Source organism: Mustela putorius, unplaced genomic scaffold, assembly GCF_011764305.1.
Source record: "Mustela putorius furo isolate JIRA1106 unplaced genomic scaffold, ASM1176430v1.1 tig00000905_pilon_pilon_pilon, whole genome shotgun sequence".
Taxonomy (NCBI): domain Eukaryota; kingdom Metazoa; phylum Chordata; class Mammalia; order Carnivora; family Mustelidae; genus Mustela; species Mustela putorius.
Window position 1 is genome coordinate 5,601,927 of NW_025421511.1, and position 23,671 is coordinate 5,625,597.

Below are 23,671 nucleotides of genomic sequence, written 5' to 3' on the forward strand. Positions count from 1 at the left end.
AGGAGTCCGCCGCGAGCAGTCAGGGGTTTGGGTTCTTATTTGACATTGATTGTGGACGGGCCTTTCTAAAATGCAGTAAAAATGAATTGGTAGAAAAAGGAGGATTTAGAAACGACGTACGAAATCCGAAGCCATTTCCTTCATATGAAGCTAGAGGGGCCTAGACCCGGTCTGTGCCCAGCACGCCGCACGCCGCGTCCGGTGGGGTTCTGGGAGGCGGCCGTGGCCCGGGCTGTCCCCTCGACCACGGACAGCTCCAGAGCCCACCTGCTGACACGCGGGCGGCCGGCTGGTCCTCGCGAAGCCCCAGACCACAGCACTCAGAGTGGACACGGGTGGACGTCTCCTGCCCACTTTTTCCAGACGATGTCTTCTTCTGGAATCAGGCAATGCACTTGTGAAAACTAGTCTGGGGCGAAGGGAGGGATGTGTGAACCTGGTTCTCATCGCCGGTGAATCTTTGCAGAATCGAACAGCCTTCCACCAGACGGCTCTTCCCTGCTGCTCTCTGGAATTCCGGGGGGCGCCCGGAAGCCACACCGGGAGGGCCTACCTGAAACCTCTCAGGACGCGGGGTGCTCCTAAGTGTATGTTTACAAAGTGCCAGACCCTGATGCTTGCACTGCCGCTTCCCCTTGCCCGGCCACTTCAGCCCTCAGCCTCCGGGGACACAGGCGGCAGCTTCTGCGGGAGGAAGAGCCGCGTGCGGAGGACGCCCCCCTTCCTCGTGGCCGCCCCACCCCCCACTCCACCTGTTTCCTTCTGCAGAGGGAGAGCCAGGCCACCGGAGGGCAGGGAGGGGGCGGCCGAGCTGGGGCAGGCCACACCGGCCCAGCTGCACCTGCTTCCTGATGAGCTGCCTGCTGGGTCTCCCTACCCCCAGCAACCACAACCGGTGGGGTCCCACTCCGGAGTCTCGGTGGGAGGGATCCCCGGGAAACCACCGGAATCGTCAGAACACGTGTGGCTGTGGGCCCTTCCGGAGCCCCGCTGGGAGCCCCCTGGAGCCATCAGACGGGGCAGGGGGTGGGGGTGGGGAGGGTCCTGGTGTGGAAATGTCCGTGGCCCTCCCACGACACTCCCCAGGTCCCGGGAGCGCTCCCGCCTGCACAGGGGCCCGCTCTCCCAAGCCCGTTCTGCCTCCTACCCCAGGGTCTCTGCCAGGATTCTGCGGCTCAGTGGGTGCAAAGCTCCCAAAGCTGCTGGTTGGGGGTCTGTGCCCGCCTCCCTGCCGGGTTTCCCGTGTAGGGACAGCTTTCCACGTGTCTGCACGTGAACAGACGGGAGCCGCGTCGTACTCTTCCGCCGTGCCACGGTCAGCCCCGCTGCCCCAGCACATCCAGCCCCGCCACGGTCAGCCCCGCTGCCCCAGCACATCCATCCCCGCTTCCTTCCTTCTTCCTCCCGCGTCTGGGGGCTGCGGAGTCCAGGGTCATCACGGTGTGCCAGACCTGCGGGCGCAGGGAGGGAGGGCCTTGGCTGTGTCCTCCTCTGGCGAGAGCGACCTCTGGGTCTGCTTCTCTGATAAGGACACTCATTCCGACCCCCACCCTCAGGACCTCGTCTGCTCTGACTTGCCCCCAGAGACCCCTCTGCAGGCGCCGGGCTGCTGGCGTTAGGGCTTCAGCCGGTGAATCCGGGGCCCAGACCCGCAGCGCGCAGCAGGCCCTCGGAGAAGGCAGGAAGACACACGCCGGCCTACCCCAAAACCAGCACTACTGGATTGTTCTGTTCTTTGTGCCTTTTATTTCCCCCTTGAAAGTGTGCTGTTTTGCTCTTAAAACTTGGGGGAAAAAAAAAACAAAAACTGCATGTGGTTACACTGGATGAGTGTGTTAGGGAAGGATCCACGGAGACTCTGCTGGCCACCCCGGCTCTACCGGCCCCTTGTTTCCAGCTGTCTTCTCTCTGCGGGGGCCCCCTGCTTCCCCCTACCCGGCCACAAGGTCAGGCCCCAGCCCCGGGCTTCCGCAGGGCAGGAGCATTCTAGGAGGGTGCATTCTGAAGGGACAGGGCTCGCACCCCGGGACCTACTGCCTCCACCTTGCACGAGGGTACAGGGTCCCCTGCACGGACTCAGCAGGGGGACCTCGGGCCGCTGAGCCGCTGGTGGACTGGAGAGCCAGTGCCTCCAAACCACGCCCCAGCTCCCTTAGAGAAGAGTAACATGTCCTGTGCACAAGGCCTCTGGCCTGGGTTCAAGGGGCCTGCCTTTGGGGTCTTACCGGTGCCAAGTCCTTGGACATGGGAGACCCACCGGGCTGCAGGTGTGCTGTGGAACTGGGAGGCTTGAGCTCTCAGAGCCCCCGCTGAGGCAGGTCCCCCTCACCCCTCCTGCCGCCTGCTCTCGGCCGGCAAAGCAGACAGGACAGAGAAGAGGGGTCAGGGAGCGTGTCCCAGGCCTGGAGGAGTCCACCCTGGACTGCGGCCAGAGAGCGGAGGCCGCGCCGTCGGGGAACCCTCCGGGGTCAGGCGGCACTGGGGTGATTCTGAACAGGGAGCCTCGTGCTGGGGAAGCTGCTGGGACACAAGCAGGCGGCTGGTGCGTGGGCTGCCGGTCACCCCCAGCAGCAGGCCTCTGCCCGAAGGAGGAGCCACCTCGACCCCCTCTCCCAGTGGTAAAAAGACCCTCCAGACTGTGTTCCTGTCCTGTCTTCACCTTCTCCCTGAAAGGCCTTCATGGCCACGAGAGTGTGAGACTGAAGCTGGAAGCCTTCTCAGAGACGCCCCGTGCGGCGGCCCGGCGCGCTGCCCCTCTAGCGGGCCTAGTCCTACACGCATCAACACCGGTGTTTTTAACCCGCAGGACTGTGCAGGCTCCCCGTGGTTGCTGTGGCAAATTGCCAGGAAACTGGGGGCATCAAACAATACTGATTTATTTCTTAGGAACCCGACCTGGGCCTTGCTGGGCTGAAGTCTACAGTGGCAGGGCCAGGTCCTTCTGGAGACTTGAGGGGAGAACCTGTTTGGTCGTTTCCAGTACTCGGAAACCCTTTCCTCTGCTGTCACGGCCAGTGGCGGGCCACCTGCGGCCCCCTCCCAGGCCCGTCTGCTTCTCTGACCCGCCCGCCTCTCCCCAGCAAGGACCCTTAGGACAGTACCTGGGCCCCAATGATCCAGGCTCATCCCCTCATCCCAAGATCCTTAATTGATCCCAGCTGCGTGGGCAGCTCCCGGCAGCGTCCCCTGCAGGCAAGCAAGCCGCGCACTCGCTGGAAGACTGAACACAGTCAACAAGAAGTGGGGAAGCCGTGGGAGACGCAGAATGACCAGGGATGGCAGGGCTGCTTGCCGGACACGGAGTCCCAGGGGGAAGAGGCGTCTGTCAGGAGCCGCTGCTGCAGGCCGGCCACGCGCCAGGCACCGAGTGAGACCTTCACCCATCACGTGGTTTAAATCCTGTCGCCAGGTGAGGCAGGAACTAAGTGCATTTCACAGATGACACAGGTGAGGCTCAAAGACACAATTTGCTCAAGGTTTGATGTTCAGCAAACCTAAGTGGTAAAGCTCCTACTTGAACTTCAAAGCCCCTGGGGCGCCTTGGTAACACAGTCATTAAGCATCAGGCTTCGGCTCAGGTCATGATCCTGGGGTCCTAGGATTGAGCCCCACAAGGACTCCTTATTCAGAAGGGGACCTGCTTCTCCCTCTACCCCTCCCCTTGCGTATGCTCTTTCTCTTCCCCCTGCCTTTCTCTCTGACAAATAAATAAAAATAAATAAAATCCTGACTTTCAAACCCTCTGGTCTTAAACCCTCGTCTGCTTTTTCTTAGAAGTGAGAGGAAGTTTCAGAATGCAGACACAGACCAGGCAGGTGGCTTCCAGCAATTTCCTGGTCATGACTTGGGCAGAAGGACGGTGTGAGCGCTTTCCTGGGGCAGGGAGTACAGACACATATACCTCCCAGCACACCGCCTGCCTGTTCTTCCTGGAAATTCAGAGCCCCTGATGATCAACCACAGGCCCTGGGGACCCCCCCCAAACCCAGCCTGTGGATTCCCATCTGAAGGGATTCTGTCCGTGAGGAATCCCACAGCAGAGCCCGTCACGGTCTCTGATTCCGTGGGAGGCCCAGCCCGAAGTTACCACGTGTATAGATCTGGTGTGCACGTGTGGACCGTGCCTAACACGGGGTGTGGCCAGCAGGAGCTTCTCTCTCTCTGAGTACGAATCCGTATCTGCTCTCACTTCAGTGAGCTTATTGCCCCATTAGTCTGTATCAGGAGTTCTGTGTTGGCACCTAAACAAGGTATTTTTTTTAATGTTTTTAAATCTTTCAATGTTTATTTTTAGAGAGAGAGTGTGTGAGCATGAGTGTGAGCCCGGGTGGGGGAGGGGCAGGGGAACAGACAGAGAGACAGACAGAACCTCAAGCAGGCTCCACACCCAGCATGGATCCTGGTACGGGGCTTGACCTCACAACCCTCAGATCTGAAATTGAGAGTCTGGTGCTTAACCAACTGAGCCACTCAGGCCCCCTAAACAAGGTATTTTTATGTTCAAATTAGAGCAGCAGCGCTGGGGCCAAGCAGACGCAGTGAGAAGCCTGGGACATCTGAGAACAGAGCAGGAATCCCATATGTTCACACCAAAAAAAGAAATCAACCAGCTGATCTCCAGGGGAGCACGAGAACACGGAGACCTGGTGTTCTGGCCACAGCACAGCAGACAAGGGGCTGTCCCGTGCTCCGGGGCATCCGGCAGCATCCCCGGCCTCGGCCGGCCTGCTGCCCCGTCCAGTCCTCTGTCCGTGCCCCCCACAAGTAATGACAACGAACACGTCCCCAGAAACGACCAACTGTCCCTGGTTGAGAACCGTTGAACTAGAGACGGCGGGACAGGAATCCCACACCTCGGGCATCACGGTGGGGAATCAAGCAGCGATTATTTCTGATAAGCAGAAAAAATAAACAACTCCTCCGTTACTTACCTACCCAGAACACAGTGCAGGGCTCTCCCTCTGCCTGCATGTGTGCGAGCCACACTTCCACACCCCCACACCTCTGAACCTGCCAGCGTGGGGCCGGAGCACTTACTGGTCATCTCTGATTCCTGTGCCCTCACTTCCCGGGGGGCTCCCCCAGCTCTGCGCGCAGCCACTGCACCGAAGCAGGCCTGTGGGCACCGGGCACGCTCCCTCCTCCTCCGCCAGCATCTCTGTGGGCCCGCCCCCTCACGCCCCTCCCCCCCACTCCCCTCCACCCCTGCCCATGCTTTGCCTCCACCATCAATCAGGAGGCATTCTGGAACACCGCGCCTGCCGTAGGGCTGGTCGTCCTCCTGGACGGCAGCTCGTTCTCCGGGGCTCAGCGACAGTGCTCCACGCAGGGGGGTCTTTGGGAACGAAGCTCTTGGAGACCCGCTGGGCCTCCGCTGCAGGCGACCGGGCGCAGACCCACAGCCAACAGGCCCCTCCTCCTGGTGACGCGCTACCATCACCAGCAGTTTAGCACCGACACCAAGGGGGACGTTCCCAGGTCACGTGAAACCTCTGATTTCTGTGGCCAGTCTCTGGGTGGTTTTGCTTCCAGCCCTTCTGTTTGCTCTGCGGCCTGGCTGGGCTCCAGGCAGCCCGGTTACACAATCCCGCCTTCGCAGAGCCCCAGCCAAGGGTCTGTGCCGCCCCTCCTTCCCTGCAACCCCACCCCCCACCGGCCATCCCGGCACCCGGCGGTTCTGGTCGTGGCCCTGGGCCGACTCCGATCGGGCTGTCGGTCACCAGACGCCCGTTTCTGCTGCTCCTGGCCGAGTCCCCTTTGGCCAGACTCCTGAGCTCCCCGAGCACACGGGACCTAGGCCATCTTCCTCGCACGGCAGTTGTCTTTAATAAAACCACAGAGTCAGACTCAGAATCTGCACGACACGTCCAGAAACGACACCGGAGCAGCAGGACTGCTCTGAGACGCACACGTGGATGCCCTGTCGCCGTGCGAGGTTGGCGGAGGTCGCAGCCCTCCTGTGACAGGTGCCGAAGAGGGCAGCCGCCCCTTTCCTGCCCTGGCTCTACCCTTTCTCACGAGGGGACTAGGACTGGGCACCTTCGTGGGAGGAGTAAGAGAACAAGTCACTGCTGCAGGTCCAGAGGGCGAGGGACACACCTGAATCCACCTGGAGGGACCAGTGCGATGTTCTCAGGCCACAAAGAGGAGGCAGAAACATGCCTTCAGGCCAGCAAGAGCTGTCAAATCCCAGAGAATCACCAGCCTGCTTTTCAAGGGTTCATTCTCCCCGAGGCTCTTCGGAGAGAAGCAGCGGGACCAGAGTGATGCCAGACCCCGGGGGGCAGCCCTGGCCGGCTGTCTCTCTCTTCCGCCCGAATCCACATTGCCCCAACTGCCCCTTGCAGGCGGGCGAGCAAAGCTAGCACGGAGGAGGTGTGCAGGCACGAGTGTGTGTGTGTGTGTGTGCGTGCATGAGCGTGTGCAGGAGCTGTGGGGGCGGATGTGAGAGAGAAGGGGCTTGGGAAAGCTTAAGAAGCGCTCTGTGCCCCGAATCGGAACCACGCACGGGGTGGGAAGGGCAGTTACTGCCCTTACCAAGCTTACCAAGGCTGTTTTCACCAGTAGGTACAATCACAGGCATCCAGAAGGCTGGGGCAGGGCTGGGGGAGCAGAGGGCCAGGGGGCAGGGGGGAGAGGCAGAGAGGCCACCGCACAGGAGCAGGGGGAAGGCAGTTGGCCTGGAGCTGGGCTACTCATCCCCGGACAGCTGCGGGAGCTGAGTCCCTCTTCAGGTTGGGTCCTGCAGTATGGGGGGTGGGGCTGGGACCCCGAGGGCTCACTACTGAGCAGGTAGCTGAATGCCCCGGTGTCCGGGGACAGTCCAGGGGCATCCCATAGATTTGCAGATGTTTGCGCCCCGCTAGGATACCCAGTTCCTGGCCAGCCGATGTTTCCAGGACCCAGAGGCCCTCCCTTCTCCCCAGAAAGGGCGCGGACAAACCCATCCCACAGGCTCACCCTCTCCTGCCTCTCACCAGGTAGTCTAGCCCACGGGACGTGTCCACACTGCTCTGCTCCTTCAGGGGCTCCGAGCACCCACCTCCCAGCACGTGGAAAAGGCGCGTGGACCCGCTCCTGCCCTGGCTGCTCCGGAGGCGACGGGAGGGTCTTGTCCTGCCTGCACCCCGCCCGCTCTGGATGGCCCTCCTCCTTGGCCAGGCGCAGACCGGCTCGGTGGGGCAAGCCGCCTGCACTCGCGGGGCTGTGGAGGCCACCGCCGAGGGCTGATCGCAGACACGTACGAGCCTCCTCAGGGAGCCCTGCATTCCGTTGCGATTGGACCCTGGCTCCTTGTGGGCACCAGCGTCTGCCGCCAGCCCCGGGCGGGAGCCATTCTCTGCCTGCCGGATCGCTGCCCAGAGGGGCCCCACGTGGCGCCGGGCAGGTCTGCTGGTTTGCTGGGAGTTTTCCCTTTGGAAACCAGACCCGAACCTCAGCAGCAGTGAAGGCCGGGAGGTCAGATGCACCATCCCCGGGGGACATGGGAGGCACAGGGGCCGCTCTGAACTCTACCCTTGGGGCTGCAAGTTCAGGGTCGAGGCCCCACAGAGCCGGTGTCGGGTGAGGCCTCCCTGGCTCAGGAGGTCTCCTCACTGTGTCCCCACGAGAGTCTGGGGCAGGGGCGGGGCTCCCATCGCCCTCGCGACCTCATGACCTCCCTCCTCCTAACACGGCCACCTCGGAGCCTGGGGTTTCAACACGTGGATTTCGGGGGGCGCGTCTAGCAGACAGCACTAGCCCAAACCCACCCTGGCTGTGGTCTGACACAGACGGTCCCAGGATGCCGAAGGGGGGCCAACCCCGTATGGAGGCACGCGGACCTACCAGCTCCGGGCTTCGGTCTCGGAGCCACCGAGGCTGCCGCCCCAGGGTTTGCGAGGGGCATGAGGGAGCCTGGCCTCGCCCCACGGCAGGGAAACCCAGCCTCCCCCAAAACATGGCAGGGGGCAGCCACCATGGCAGGAGGAACTCAGGGCTCTGCAGGGAGGCACGTGAACAGAGAGACGACGGCCCCACGGGGGGACCCTTCACCGCACACGCCTGACGCCAAGCCCAGCCAGGCTTCCGACACGGGAGTGCGACACATGGCATCACACAAGGTTTGTCCAAATACGTCAACATCCAGACGCAGAGGTAAACCCCGGCGGGTACTGTTTGGGGTTTACTGTTGTTGTTTTTATTATTTAGGCCATAAGAAAATTGGTGGTTGTGAGTTTTTTGAGATACTGAAGAAGACCTAACGCCTCTGGGTACCAAGGTTGCAACAAAGCGCACACGGGAGGGCTTGTGTTTTGTTCCGCCTGTGAACACACGGAGAAGCTCACGGTCTCACTCAGCGCGGGTCCCCGAAGCGGGTCAGCCCCAGATTCCTCTGTGGTTTACGTGGAGTTCATTCCACTCACGATGTCGCTCAAAGTGCAAACCGGCGTGTCTGTGAGTCCTGGACACGAGACGAGGTCCTCTCAGCACCTGCCCCAAACCACAGCGTTCCCGCACAACTCACACACCTCGTGGCTGTCTCATGGCACCAAACTCCCAAACCAGCAGGCAGCGCTCCCGAACCCCAAAGGGCCCCGCAGGCCACCCCCGACCTGCCGGACCGGAAGTGCCCCTCCGTGTTTCAGGGCAAGAAAAGGCAATTCGGAAAGTGTATGTTTACATAAAAAGATTTTATTGATGACTTAAGGTAGCAGCTAACGATTTAAGAAAGCTTAGGGAGATATTACTCTCGGGGAGGGGGGTATATACGCACCTTGGAAAATATTTGGCTAAGTCATAAAATTAGCATTTTTAGTCATTTGTAAAGTGCTGAGAAATTTATCTCCAGTGACGCCTGCATTAATGGTTTTAAAGCACTAAGTACGACGCGGATACGCGAGCCCCAACGGCGCGTCATGGGCCTCAGCGCTCGGCCGCGCACCCGTACATGCGCCAAGTGATGGGGCGCCTGGATGGCAGGGCTGCCCACCTCGCCCGCGCCCCACGGCCACACTGACCCGCACCGGGGCAGAGCCGACCGGCGCCGCTTCCATGCGTTTTCTGCGACAGGGAGACACATGCCACCGCAGCGTCCGTGCCACCGGACACGAGGAGGGAGGCGGAGTTTGGCGTTGACGCTCGAGTGTACACCTTGGGAAGGTACAGAGTGTTTTGGTTCAAAGCAAACATCATTCATGAAATGTTACAGATCTCATATCGGCTAAAACGTTGACTGTTAATTTTTAATTGACAAAAATGCAATATAAAAATACTACTTTGTTAAAATATACAATACACACAGGACACCACTTGGGAAAACCCAGTTCAGCTCAGAAAGCAAACCAGCGCCGCAGACCGGGGTGTGTTCAGGCTTTCTTCATGGTTGCCAACTCCGGGCGGGAATTTACAGACAGTATAAATAGAAGCCTGGACTCCGACCCAAGCAGTCATTATTCTGAGAATTGTTACGAAGTGTCCACACTACTAACAGGGTGGGTTTTGCCAGACGTTCTCAGTCCACAGATTAAATTCTCGGGGTAACGGCACAGGGGAGGGTTGGGAGCCCCCGCGTGTCTGCGGCACCTTGTCTGCGGCGGTCAGGAGTGTGGGGCGCCCTCCAGCAGCTCCCCACGGCCCCCACGGGCCCTGCGGCTCCTCTCATCGTCCGCACCTGCTTCTGCTCCTGGAGGGCGGGCACCAGCTCGCAGGAAAACACCACCACCGTGATATTGCACGCTTCTCCCCCGAACACCTACTTCCTCCTCAACCAGCACAGACGCAGTCTACAGCCGGGGTCACCGACCCGGCAGAACGCCGCCCCCTCGGCGGGCCCCGGGCTCAGGCGCTCAGCAGGGGGATCTGCCAGACCATGACGGAGGAGGCCAGCTCCTCCGGGCGCTGCTGCCGGGCCTTCCTGCTCACCCGCCGGTGGCCCTGGCCCCCGCATGCCACGAGCACTGAGCTGGCTTTCGCCCTCCTGGCCCGCCGCCCCCGGCTCGGCAGGACGCTGGGGAGACGCAGGAGGTCGTAGACCACACTCTCCTCCGATCGGGGCTCCAGGGAGCCGGAGCCCTGCGAGGCAGTCAGGGACCCGGACGACGAGGAGAAATCGCTTCTGGGAGTCCCGGAGCCCAACGAGCCCCCCAGCCAGATGCCATCCGCACCGCTCTGACTTGGCCCGGGCCCCTCGCCGGGGGGTGCCTCCTTCTGCTCTTCCTCCAGGGCCTCTGCGCCGGGCGGTGGGCTGTCCGTGGGCTTGTCCTTGTCTGTCCTGACGGTGGCAGCGGCCATGACCAGGAACTTGACGGGCCCGTTGTGCGCGTGGTAGGAGACCATGCCTCTTCCTGAGCCGTTCCGCACACGCCGCGTGCAACAGACAGGGTCACAGGGCAATCAGCAAGCATCCGTCTCTCGCCCAAACCACAGAAACCCACGCAGACCTCGGACACCAGCGGACAGCCTCAAACCAGAACAGCGCGTGGCCATGTTCTCGTGGCCTTTTACTGAATGCCCACAATGCTTTGAGAGTGATGGTCGGGACTTCCAGCGCCCGCGGGACAACAGTGGCCCCCCACTCCCCATACGGGGCTCCCCTCACTCGCACTTGAGAAACAGATGTGATTTTCCTAAGTCTTGACAGAAAAATTAAATGCCAGAAATGTGTCTGTTTGAGGCACAAGATGCTTAAAATGCCAGCAGCTTCCTGCTGTTTCTTGTTACATGAAGGCCCTGTGCTTTAGAACGAGTTCCTTCCGTGGTTTTAATTAAAATGGGGACTCTTCTTTCTAGCTATCTGGTTTATTCACAGATGGGGCACTTTTCAATTTAAGAGTGGCGTGAAGTAAATTTTAAAATCTTCACCTAACGTGAGAGCACATGTCAGAAACTACCCAGAGGTCTATTCTGAAATAACGATTCGTTCCCCTCCCCAAACGCCCTGACCCTACAGGTCATCAGGTGGGAACAGGGTGTCCACACTTCAAGCACTCCACAGGTCAGGTGACAGGGACTTGGCAAGTGTGCACCCTTCTTTACCAGGTGCTTTAAGGCCCGAGGCCCGTTCCTCGGTGAGCACAGCAGCAAGCGGCAAGCTCACAGGTACTGGGGGCGGGGGGACGGGAGGGCAGGAAGGCTCAGACACCAGCGAGCAAGGTGTCCCCAGTGTGACAGCTGGGGGAAAACATGTCCGTGTCACCAAGGGAAGGTGAGCACATGCGTCTCCTACATGCCCATGACTCCGCGCCTGGCGTGTGCCCCAGAAGAACGGGGGCCGGTGTCAGCGGAGGTGGCCAGATGATCACGCGTGCAAAGGCGTCTCACCGCCCACACGCATGCGTCTTGGCAATAACGTTGAAACAAAAAAAGTCACGGAGGAATATGCATGTTAGGAGGCAATTCTAGAAAATGGGAAAACAGCAAAAATACGAATTTGGTTTGTGGGGGTAAAGACTGGCAAGACGTTAGAGAAAAGTTGGTGACGGAATACGGTTCTGCATGGCTGTGGGGGAGGGGCGCCGAAGGGAGCAGCTGCCTTCAGCTCAGGTCATGAGCAAGGAGCCCGATGGGGGACTCGATCCCAGGACGCTGGGATCATGACCTGAGCCGAAGGCCGCTGCTTAACCCACTGAGCACATTATGCCCGGGGGGCAGGGTCGCTGGACAGGGACGCCTTCAGCAGCCCTGCGGAACTGGACGTCGTCACACCTGCGACTGTGTGTGCCGTACACGGATCACAGGAGACACAGAAATGAGGACAAAGACGAACGAAAGGACTCCTCAGCCCGGCCAGGTGCCCCCGGATTTATGTAAAGATCGATTTACGACAGGCCCACAGCTCACGGAGGACAGAAGGGCGTCTGGGGCCAAGGAAATACTCTGCGGTTGTCGCTTGGAAGAAACTGTAGGAACAGAATCTTCATTATCCCTCTGCTCAATTTCCTACAGGTTCTTTCTCTGAGACTTTCTTCTCCCCTGGCTGATAGTACGGAATCAGTGTAAAATTTAAGATCTTGGCTTGACTTACAGAGCTCACGTTTCTCTGTATGGCTCATAGCTTTCCACAAACATCATTTTTACCAGCTTTGTTATACTCTAAAACGGGAGCACAGCCACTTTCTTAAATCTCTCTTCACCCCTGATTTTTAAGTTGGGTCCTGTTCTGTGCTGAGAAAAACTGAACGCTTCGTCAAATATCGTTTTTGCATCTTGCTTTGCTCCTCGTCTCGGCTGCCTCCCGAGGCAGATTTCTGAACCGAAATATCCCGACTACAGACACACACACACACCATCTTCAAGCTCACGTTCCCCAATCCCAGATCGCTTCCCGAAAAGACTGGACCCGTCCGAACTCCTGCCAACACGGCAAAAAAGCCCGTTTGGACGCTGAGCTTCCTTCTTTGTGATATAAAATGTAACAAGCGTCCACGGCCACCAAGCAAAAGCATCTCTAAATGACAGAAACTAATACGCGGCCATAAAGGGAACGTGCAAACATGTCCTGGGATAGGAGTGACCCTGGGCCGCTGACATCAGCACAGAACACATGTGTGCACTGAGCACTCGAGTCTACACTGAAAGGAAACATGCGAATTCCCCCTGCGTAAGCAGCTCCCGGCATGCGGAAGCATGAAGAGGGCTGAGTGAGGCCCGGGCAAGACGGGGGCCCGGGGCGTGTCTACTCACCAGTCACCTTGGGGATGCCCTGCAGACGTGGGACGGGCAAGGCCACCACGACGCCCAAGCTGGTGCCGACCATCAGCAGGCCGTGGCAGACGAGCAGGCTGGTCACCGACAGGCGCTGGTGCCCTGCATAGAGAGAGGGAAGTGGGGGGTCTCGGCCACTGCGCGGCGCTGGGGGCAGGCGCTCGGTGCCCCACCTGGACATGCCGCCGCCTCAAGCCTGAATACCCACCGTGCCACCCACGGCCTCCCAGGGCTCTCCGGCTACACACTGCGCTCACCCCGCTGCCGGGGAAGACAGGGACCGGGGCTGGGCTGCCGACCCAGGCACGCCAGCAGCAGGAGCCACCAGGCCTTCCAGGAGAGAGGGGCTCCACTGCGCCCAGGACGGATGTCCCCGCACATGACCCGCAGCCCCACTCAGCCATGGGGGACCTCCCGCAGCGTCTGCCAGAAGGGAGAAGGGCGCCCTCGGCTCAGCACGGGAAACCGTGTGGGAAATGTTCGCAGGGCACGGCAGAGCCACGGGGCCCGCGCGGCTTCGGCTGCTTGTCCAGTTTGGTTTTATGGCCACGGCCCCAAGGCCCAGAGACGTCGGACAGCTTGCCGTGTGCAGAGCAGCCCAGAGGGTGCTGCTGGGCCGTGGGACTCGCCAGGACCACGCTAGGGCCACGCTTCCGAGGAGAGTCCCGGGGACGCCCCACGTCCCTCTGAGGCCCACATGCGGACAAGAACCGCTGTTTGCTCCCGAGAAGCGACGGCAGCATTTAAAGACAACGTGCTGCTTCTCTTCTGTAGGAACGAAGGTCACCTCCAAGGACTCTACGTCCCACTCAAGTCCGTCTTGCAGAAAAAATACGGACACAAATGGTCTAATACCAAGGCCCAAGGTAGACGTGACTATTGGTATGTGCTTTCTTGCAACAACACACACACACACACACACAACGAAAAACTGAACCAAAAAACCCTAAGACCCCCCCAAAACCCCAAGACCCCCCAATAAAAAAACAAAATCTACCAAAAAAAAAAAAAAAAGATTCGGCTTTATTTCTCAATATAGACTTATATGTTGTTTTAAAAGCCAATAGTGTTTATGTTCCCAGGAATTCTGGACATCTGCCTGTTTGAATGACCTGGTTTTGGAGACGGGTGGGCACTGTTTATTTTACATACAGGTATAAAATGCCTAGAAAACACACAGGTACAGGTGTGTGAGCATTTTCAGAAGGAAATGAGACCAACTCACAGCCAGTATGACTGAGTGACGCAGCACGTGTTGGAAGGCTTATCCACAGGCTCCTCATAACACACCCCCGGAGGGAACAGAAGCAGCAGCGAGCCTCGCAGTGGGGGAGGACACGCACCAGCTGGGGCTCTCTCCAGCCCAGAAGAGAACCACAGCACGTGGGCAGGGCCCAGCTGCTGGCTAACCCAGGATCGGCTGCCGCTGACCGCGGCTGGCTAACCCGGGATCGGCCGCCGCTGACCGCGGCTGGCTAACCCGGGATCGACAGCCAACGGACCACGGCTGGCTAACCCGGGATCGGCCACCGCTGACCATAGCTGGCTAACCCGGGATCGGCCGCCGCTGACCACGGCTGGCTAACCCGGGATCGGCCACCGCTGACCACGGCTGGCTAACCCGGGATCGGCCACCGCTGACCATAGCTGGCTAACCCGGGATCGGCCACCGCTGACCATAGCTGGCTAACCCGGGATCGGCCGCCGCTGACCACGGCTGGCTAACCCGGGATCGGCCACCGCTGACCATGGCTGGCTAACCCGGGATCGGCCACCGACGGACCACGGCTGGCTAACCCGGGATCGGCCGCCGCTGACCACGGCTGGCTAACCCGGGATCGGCCGCCGACGGACCACGGCTGGCTAACGCAGGATCGCCTGTTCTGGCAGCAGGTGAACTTGGCTTTGCGGCACGCCACCCACAACCAGCACTCACCAAGCCCCACACGTGTCACCCCACCCCTCCGTTCCATATTCTTCTCTCCCCACATCCAACACCAATGTTCCCCTTTCAGAGACCAGCCTTTCTAGAACTTGACCCCTTATCCTGTTTCTTCCGCATCACAGGTAACTCTTCCTCTAGCACCTGCTGCTGAAGCTGCGGACACTGTCAACATTACTACAAACCACCAACCACCAGCAACCATCAACGAGCAAAACAAAACCTGCCCCGGGGACCACCAGCCTCCCTCCGTCCCTTTAAACTACGGCTAAAGACATAAACACATATACGCAGGGTATCTGGCCAGAATACAACCGGCACTGAATTTGTGGATTTTGACAACTTGCTTTACTGCCCACGTGGGCAGGGGACCCAGATAACTTCTCAGAGGTTTTCACCAGGCATGACTGGGTCAGCGTTTGCTGTTAACTTTTTCAAACCATAATCTAATCTCAATCTCTTTACCTCCCTGGTTCCCACATCTTCAAACGTCTGCAGCAAAGCTCCTCCCTCACGCATATGCACACGTGTGTACACACATGTATACATGCACACACGCACAAACCCATACTCACGTGCACACACCTGCACCAACACATGCACATGCACACACCAGCCCTCGGGCCTTGAGCTTGGCCGTGCCCTGCCTGGCTCCCCTCCTGGCCTCCCGGCACGCACACCGGAGGGCTCTCCTGGCTCCTCACACACCCTCTTTCCAAGTCCGCACACTCCTCTCTCCTCCGGAGGCTGCTGGCTGACGTTCGGACGGCATCTGATGTTCCGACCCACACTTTCGGCCCCGCCCCATCCCTCTTGGCGCACCGGACGGGATTTATTCCCCAACTGCAGCCCCTTTCCCGACTCCCCGTCCACGCCCCAGACCCTCCTTTTCTTTCCTACAGGCTGCTCTGCTCAGCAGCACCCAGGGCAGTGGCCTGGTTTTCCCAAACGAGCATTTTGTGACCCCATGTCTGTTGATGATTTTGTGTGCTTCCCAAGAAACCCAGGTCCCAAACCTCAAACGTTCTGGCCGGTCCTCCCCTCATCAGTCTTGCCCCAGGGGACTCTGCTTCTCCCTGGGTTCACGCGGCCGCGTGGACGCCCCCGGACCACAGGCGGGGCCCCACCGTCCTCCCCCACATCCTCCGTCGGCTGCTGCCGGATGCTCCTTCCAGGCTCAGCCTTGCCAGGCTCTTCCTTCCCTCCACCCCCTCCCCCAGCACAGCTGCTGCCTGCTTGTGCACACACGTGCGACACGCCTGCAGGTCCCAGCCACGTGCTCATGTACATGAGCCACGAGCCTACAGGGGGCGGCCGGGGGTCTGCACCACACCAGTGATGTGCTTACACGCAGTACCTACACGCATGCATATAGCAGCCACGCGTCTGCACGCACGCCGGCCACGTGCTCGCATTCAGCAGCTACACACATGCACCAGCTCCATGTAACAAATACATACTATCTACATCTCACACGCACCAGATACGGGAGAATATTCTAGCTACACACTCGTATGTATCAGCTCCGTGACACAGAAACACACGCTGGCCAGAAGCGCGAACAGACTGGCCACATGACCACACACTCCCTCCAAGTGTCTACCTGCTAATGACATGCTCACACACGCCAGCTGCCTGCCTGTGCTTCCTGGCTACAGCCTGAACACACGCTGGCCACACGCTTCTGTATATGCTGCACATGTGACACACGTGCATGTACAGGTAGCTCATGTTCACACACACCAGCCACATGCACACACTTGCCCCACGCATGTGCACTTCATTCTCATGCACACACGCATTAGCCACCTGCACACACACTAGCTGCATGCACACACACTAGTCACACACACGCACACACTAGCCGACTGCACACACACTAGCCGCACGCACACACACTAGTCGCACGCACGCACACACTAGCCGGTCGCACACACACTAGCCGATCGCACACACTAGCCACACACACACACTAGCCGCACACCCACACACTAGCCACCTGCTGTCCCCACAGTTCCACTTCTGCACCTGCACCTGTTTTACCCCCTGTTGGGGGCACCCTTCCCACTCTGTGCCTGGGGGGCTCCCAGCCAAGATGCGGCGTCTCTGGCGTCCCCCAAGAGCCCTCCCCGCCCCAGTGAGTCTTCTCCTCCTGTCTGCTCTTCTACGTGAGGTCCCTGCTCCCCTCATCTGGTCTCATTGGGCTCAACTACAAGCAACGTCTACGGTGAAGGGCTTCTGACCTATGGGAACCAAGCTGAGGCACAGACTCACCCTGTGTCCTTGCCCGGAAGGGGCCGGGCCTGTGCAGCACGCCCCCTTCTCCCCTGGGACCCCCCGGCCGGTCCGATTACCTGGCAGCATGTGGTGAACAGGGGTGGCTATGTTGACGTCCTGCAGGTGCTTGAGCGTCTCCGTGTGGAAGAGGCGAAGCGTGGACCCAGAGGTGAAGGCGATCCAGACCCCCACGCCAGCGATGACCATGTGAGAGACCACCATGCCCTCCTCCTGGTGGGCCTCCAGCTGGTTCTGGGGAAATCAAGGAGACGCGATGCCTGGGGCTCCGGGTACAACCAGAGACTTACCGTGGTGTCACCATCAGCCACCGCTGGCCACTGCCAGCCCCCACGCCACAACTGAACAGCCAGGTGAGACAGCCACCCTGACCGTGAGCGTCCAGCTGGCACTCCAGAGGGGCCCAGCGTGACCCCCAAGGACCTACGGCGAGGGGACCACCACTCCAAAGCCACAGACACCTCTGTCCCCAAGACACAAGGTAGTGACCAAACGGTACTTGTCCCGCTCCGAAGCAGTAGTCCCGGTGTTTCCCAGGGACCCTGACCCTCGCAAGCTGCCCGGGAGCAGGGGAGCTGGAAGGTCAGGGATCGTGAAGGGCAGCTGGTGTGCGGCCCGCAGCCCCCTTCCCCAAACCCGGAGCAGGGAATGGAGGCCGTACCCTGGCCTCGGGAGAGCCCTGGGAAGGCCTGCCTGACCTCACTGCTCCGAGCGCTCGTGGGTGACCCACGGGTCTCTGGGTCTGCCCCCAGCCCTGGCCTGGTCCCCAAAGGCCACCTGCTACTTCCCTGTGGGGCCAGGTCTTTCCTGAGCATCTGGTCGAGCTCTGCCCCGTGACCCCATCCTGACAGCCCTGAGCCACGAGGACCCGTGAAGGGGGAACTCGGCCACAGCCAGGATGGGCCAGGCCTGGGCGGGCAGCGGGGGGCACCCCTGACAGGTCTGGAGGAAGGGCGAGCAGGGGTGAAGTTTGCAGAGTCGGCGTCAAGACGCCGCCCCTTCAGAGCAGCCCCTAATCCCCGCAGCCCATCAAATCCGGCGCGACCCTGCACAGGGCAGGGAAAGCAGACGGGCTCGCTTCTCTGGTAGCCGGGCTGCTCCTGAGCATCACGGAACGGGGGCTGCTCAGAGCCCGTCACCCCGCCGAGCAGGCGTGCTCACACGTGCTGTGTGCCTGCCCCACGCAGAGAGCGGCCGCCGGGCTCCACCCCTCACCCACCCGCGCCCTGCGGAGCCCACCGGAAGCCCAGCCGGGGGCGAACATTTCCGCCACGGTCGGGAGCAGAGCCCTTGTCACCTGTGCCCAGAGAGACCCAGACGGGGCGGGACCCCACTCTCCGAGCTGGCCTGGACCACCCCCCTCCACGCCCATCACGGGAGCAGACGCGGCCTCACCCTTCCGCGGACTTCTCGGCGAAGGAAGTTCCATTCCTATCTCTGGGGACCAGCACAGAATTCCTGAGGAAGCGGAGGGTCACTACGCCCCACAGCCACATGTCTGCCCGTGGGGCTGATTAGTGGGACGGTGGCGGCGGGGGGACCATGGGAGGCTGCGGAGACTGGCGGGCATCCCGGCATGTGCCCCTCGCCCCTGCCGGGACAGGCCAGCCCTGCCCACCAGGACCCCCAGACATCACCATAGCATAGGCTGCTGGCCCTCGAGCGACGCCAGCAGGCCCGGGGTGGGGCCCAGAACTGTTTCTGGAATGTTCTCACGAGTGCTGCTGGGCCCCGCCCACCTTCATGTTATTTGTCTCCTGCTGTCTGTCTTCCATCCTTCCATCACGCACCTCCACGCCATGCTCCCTGAATGCCACGGGAGTGTGGGGGTGTGGGGGTCGCGCACGGTCCGCGCGGTGCTCCCTGAACCGTGCGGGAGAGCCGGGGTCCGTGACAGCTGCCGCTACGCTTTCTGCACTTCGTGGCCAGTCACGCGTCTTCCCAGAGCTGTGCTCTCTGCGGGCCCGCGGGCCCTGTGGGGTTGGCCCGGCTGGCTCCTCCACGTAGGTGGTCTCCAGCAGCAGCCCCCCAAACTGCCAGCAAACTGACCTTCAGAGAACACGGGCCGTCCCAACAGAAAGGACATGTGCGCCCCTGAGAAAGCCAGCCAGACACAATGCCTCCCATTGGGATCCCCCCAGTACGGTGACCCCGAGGGGCCTCCTCCGAGAGCTTCCAGGTGCGGGGGAGAGAAGTCCCAACTCCTGGGTGTTCCCACCACATCTGTGCCAAGTGCACCTCCCACCGGGCCACCGGACGCGCCCACACCCGTCTCCACCCGAGATGCTCCAAGAAATCTCCTTTTAGGGATCCCGGCTCTGCTGGGCCAGCCAGGCCTCATGGGGTTCTCGGGTGGGAATAATTTACACTGTTCTTGTCCCGCCCTCCATATCTTGGCATCAAAGCCACGATTGTTCTCTTCCTGCCAACTGCATGGCAAGGCCAGAGCTCTGACCTGTCGGCTTCAGGAGGCAGGGGCTTGCAGGATGCTGGAGACGCACATCCAGAAGGAAACCCAGAAGAGCCACCTGTGACCAACGGGAGGCGTCTGGACCTCGCGGGTCTGAGTGTGGCACCTGGTGACCTTCTGGGGTCTCCTCTGCCGCCGTCCTTGGGCTCACGTGGTCAGAGGCGATCTACCCCGGTCTGCACGGACCCAGCGCTCCCCTGACCACTGTCGGCCGCCCTCCAGCTCCTGCGGGGGCTCCGGGCGCAGGCTGACATCCCATCTTCTGAGACCCCAGAACACGCCACCACGTGTGTCCCAGAATAGGCTGCACGCGTGTCTTACAACACGTCTCAGAGGGCGCTGGCAAAATGGCTGAAGGTCCTACCCGGCTGCGTCGACGGTCCTTCTCCGGGAGAACGTGGACAGACGTCTTCCGAAGTCCAAATGTCTACAGTTTACGAAGAGCTTGTGGAGGTTCCCTCCAGTCACGGCAAGGTGCCCGCAGCGCGTATGCACGGACGACGGGGGTCCTCCCCGAGCGGCCTCCTATCTCAAGGGCCGTTCGCATGCTGGTGGGATTTCCAGTCAGGACCTGACTCATTCCGTTGGCCGAAAGCAATAATTATTATCTGAGCTCACTGTGAGGGGAGGCGCGGAATGATGGCGGACGGCCCGGCTTCTCTGTCCTCTAGAAGAACTCCTCCTTCTCAGGACGCTAACGCTTGGTCACAGAGATGGACGCTATTTTCTGCATTTGTCATTTACAAAACTTTCTTCTTGTACAAACACATACACGTACCAAATGGGAACAAAAAATGTTCTACAACTTTACCACATTCACTGTTTCTTTACTATGACAACTTCTAAGCATGGGTCACGCCCTGAAAACCTCCCCCACGGCAGAGTAATGAGAACGTTCTACTGCTTTCCATCTAAGTTTGTGACTTTGTTTATGTTTTACGATTTCCTCCATCTGGAACGTGGAGGAGGTTAAGACCCGGGGCCTGCGCTCGGCCCCTGCACCCACGGGGCGGGCTCTCTCCTGACCCTTAAGAGTAACACCAAGCTTGCACTGACCGGAAGGGCCCCTGACCAGGGTCGATTTTCCCCATGTCCTCGAAGACCCTCTATCACATTCATACTCAATGCATCTTTTGCAGTAACGTCTGTGACTGTTAGCGGCTCAGGAATGCTCCGTGCTCCCACGGACACACGGCTGCGCGGCAGCCGCATTACCTGGTTAAGCAGACGCCTCGACGGAGGGCCGTCCTGCTGGTGGGGCCGCGGGCCGGGGATGCCCTGACCACCAGCGTCGCAGCTCAACGGAAATGCATCCCTCCCGGGCCACAGACTCACCAAAGACGACTCACCTCTATGGTGTGCGTGTCGGTGCGGATCGTGAACACCAGGCCTCCGGAAGCCGCCCAGAGCGCGTCCTCTGCCATGACGAGGCTCCTAACGGGCAGGACGCCTAACTGTATCACTTCCTGAGGGTCGGAATTCCAGGATCCATCTTAAAAGAGAAAGTTACTTTCATTCAGACTCTGCTATCCGTGCACAGGACCTGGGGGCAAGGATCACAGACCACATTTTGCTTGTCCTGTGCTGTTTTTAAGGAAGGCTTACACCCACCCTGGGGCTGGAACCCATGAGCCTGGGTCTCGGGTCACAGGCTCTACCAACCAAACCAGCCCGGACCCCACAGACAGTTTTAAACAACAAGCAAAATACTGTTGGTAATTCCGAGGCTGTCGCGTGGGTCTGGGTGTCCCAGGCTCGCAGAGCGGGCGTCCTCGCCGTGAGGCGACCGGAGTGACGGTGCACGGAGCAACGTTCAGACCCCGGCCTGGCCGCCCGGTACGAACCACCCAACCCCGTCTCGGCTTCCTTCTCTGCAACACGGGGACAACTCTGCCACGCGCCCCCAGAGCTGCGTGAGAGTGTGAGGGGCGACAGGCGATCCGGGGCTCGGCACAGCGCCCGGCACAGCTGTGTCCGGCGAGTCCTGTCGCCTACAGCGACACGCACAGAACGACTCGGTCATCAGGAAGGCTCTGCACCTGAGACAGCATGGGACAGTTTTACGTGTCCCCGTCACCGGCTCTCCCCTCTGAAACTCCCCTCGCCACGCACGGTGTATCAAGACCCACCACGTCTTCACTGAATTTCAAAAAATAAAAAGCCAGAACTGAGGAGGCTTTCCTCTTCTCGGGAACTCCCCCTGCATTCCCAACACACGGGCAGGGATGAAATAGTTTGGTTTGAAAATATTTTCAAAGACCTGCTGAGGGGGCCTGTCCCACTGGGCATGAAGTGCGAGTCGACAGGGACGGCCACAGAAAACATCAAAAGCCAGAGCTGACCAACGTTTTCAAAGTGACGGCGTGACTACCCTGGGAAACAGTAAAACGGATGCTTCAGTTCCTCAGGTAACCATCACTTAAGCCGTCGTGCCAAAAACACAACGACAGCTCTGAGTCCGGCCCCGCATCCTCCCGGAATAAGCCCTCTGAACACGGAAGGCGGCAAGGTCCCGGCTGCACACCGAGGGCTGCTCCTGGCTTCTGCAGGAACCGCCGACCCTTCTAATCCGACCCCTGTTTGTGAGTGACCGTCCCAAGCCGAGCGCGCAGATTCCAGAATGCCCCGAGGCACGTTCTGCATTTCGAGACGCACGTTCAAGTTATGACTCAGCGGCAGTGGGAACACTTCTATGCTGCAGTTAAGTCCAAAAGATGCTCTTATGCCAGGTCCCCTGGGGCGTTGGGGAGGGCACAGCCTTGGGCCCTGGGCAGCAGCTGGCAGCTCCAGCCAACAGACCAGCTGCCTGGGGACAGCCTCTTTCTGGAGTCTTTACTGCCCACCTGAATGCTGCACCGGGCTGCCCAACCGGCGGCCACAGGACATGCCGATGACGTATTGAGCTGACACTTAAAAATCTGGCAATTTCCTACAGATTTCCAGATTTCAAGCTCCTTAAAAAGCTGAAGACTCGCAACAGAGCTTGGCTGAGCAGTGGTGGAAGCGTGAGGGCCTCCAGCCAGGCAAGCCTCCCACTGCGGAGAACAGCTGTTTTAGTCAGACGTGCAGCAGAGAAGCGGGACCCGTGGGAACGGCCGTCCGCAGAAAGACAAGTCACGAGCGCTGGCGAGGACACGGAGGGCAGGGAGCCCGTGTGCGCGGCCGCCCAGCCAGAGCCGACGGGGAGAGGAAACAGCGTCCCACGGTGACTATTCATCGTACCTGAATCAACACGCGCTTCTCTCTAAACGCAGCCGAGCCTGCACAGAAGCCACATGCCCCAGCCGCGGCACTCACTGCACGGGGCACACCTGCTATCCCCTGCCCACGGGACGGCCACGGCCACCCCGCTCCTTCCCACCTTCCCGGCTCCCCTCCTGGGGGGCTGCAGCGGCCCTGGTGTCCCGGCAGGGCTCCCATTCCCCCGGACGACGGGCCCCCCTCGGTTTGGCCCCGTGGTCTCCCTGCAGAGGCTCTGACCCAGCGCCTCCCTGGGCTCCCTGGGCATCATGAGTGCCCCAAGCTGGGAGACGCAGCCCCAGGCGGCTACAGACCCGCTGTGCCCCTCTGGTGTCCCTGAACCCCCCGGACGGCTGGGTCACGCCTGAGACAAGAGGGAGCCTGGGGTGGGGGTGGGGAGGGGGGTGGGGGCAACGGCCGGTGCACGCATCTCGGGGTTCCCAGCTGTCGGGCTGGTGCAGACCGGCTCCCGCCACTCCCACGGGCGGCCTGAGGTTCCCCCACCTGAGAAAACAAAGCCCCGTGGCCTGCGTGATGGCAGGGACCACGAGGAGGCCGGGTCCCGCCCACCGGGAGAAGGACGCGTGTGGACATCAGGACTTTGTGGAACGGGAACACGTCAGCCGGGAGACCCACGTCTGAAACCACTTCCCGCCTGGCAGCTGGGATGCTGGTGCTTCACGCCGTCCGCTCGGGGTTGAGGAAGCCGCACGTACCTTGGGACGCACGGTGACAGACACGGGGACGTGACCCAGGGACGTGAAGCTCCGTGCAGAGCCAACCCCCAGAAACACTACGAGAGTGGACGTGTAGACGGGCACACGGTACAGACACGCTTACCTTCTGCCTTGGTGTAGACGGCCACGGCACCGTTGACCAGGCCGGCGTACAGGCTCTGGGGCGTGCAGGCGAGGCTCATGACCGTGGACTTGTCCGGCGTGAAGAAATGCTGCAGACGCACCTTCTTGGAGCCTTGGCTGCTCTTGTACACGGAGATGCTGCGAGGGGGACCGGGAGCCGGTAAGCGTGTGCTCGGGGGA

General features: G+C 60.5%; 2 protein-coding genes across 7 annotated transcripts in view; both read right to left on the reverse strand.

Moving 5' to 3' along the window:
• The window catches only part of KBTBD11 (kelch repeat and BTB domain containing 11), a 33,639-nt gene extending 28,474 nt beyond the window's left edge, over window positions 1–5,165 (reverse strand). Inside the window, exon 1 of one of the 2 annotated variants that reach the window (XM_045086179.1) lies at window positions 5,038–5,165. The gene's annotated coding sequence lies outside the window, so the exon portion shown is untranslated. Of the gene's footprint in view, window positions 1–4,931 lie in introns of both variants that reach the window. The other variant, XM_045086181.1, reaches the window with a different exon arrangement.
• A 3,488-nt stretch (window positions 5,166–8,653) lies between these two features.
• Window positions 8,654–23,671, reverse strand: part of ARHGEF10 (Rho guanine nucleotide exchange factor 10) — an 82,362-nt gene continuing 67,344 nt past the window's right edge. For all 5 annotated transcript variants that reach the window (XM_045086174.1, XM_045086176.1, XM_045086175.1 and 2 more), the window contains 5 exons: window positions 23,472–23,629; window positions 20,741–20,883; window positions 16,981–17,155; window positions 12,664–12,786; window positions 8,654–10,325 (listed from right to left, as the gene is read on the reverse strand). In XM_045086174.1, coding sequence (XP_044942109.1) covers window positions 9,820–10,325; window positions 12,664–12,786; window positions 16,981–17,155; window positions 20,741–20,883; window positions 23,472–23,629 — 1,105 coding nt within the window. In that variant the 3' untranslated portion in view covers window positions 8,654–9,819. The remainder of the gene's footprint in view (window positions 10,326–12,663; window positions 12,787–16,980; window positions 17,156–20,740; window positions 20,884–23,471; window positions 23,630–23,671) is intronic.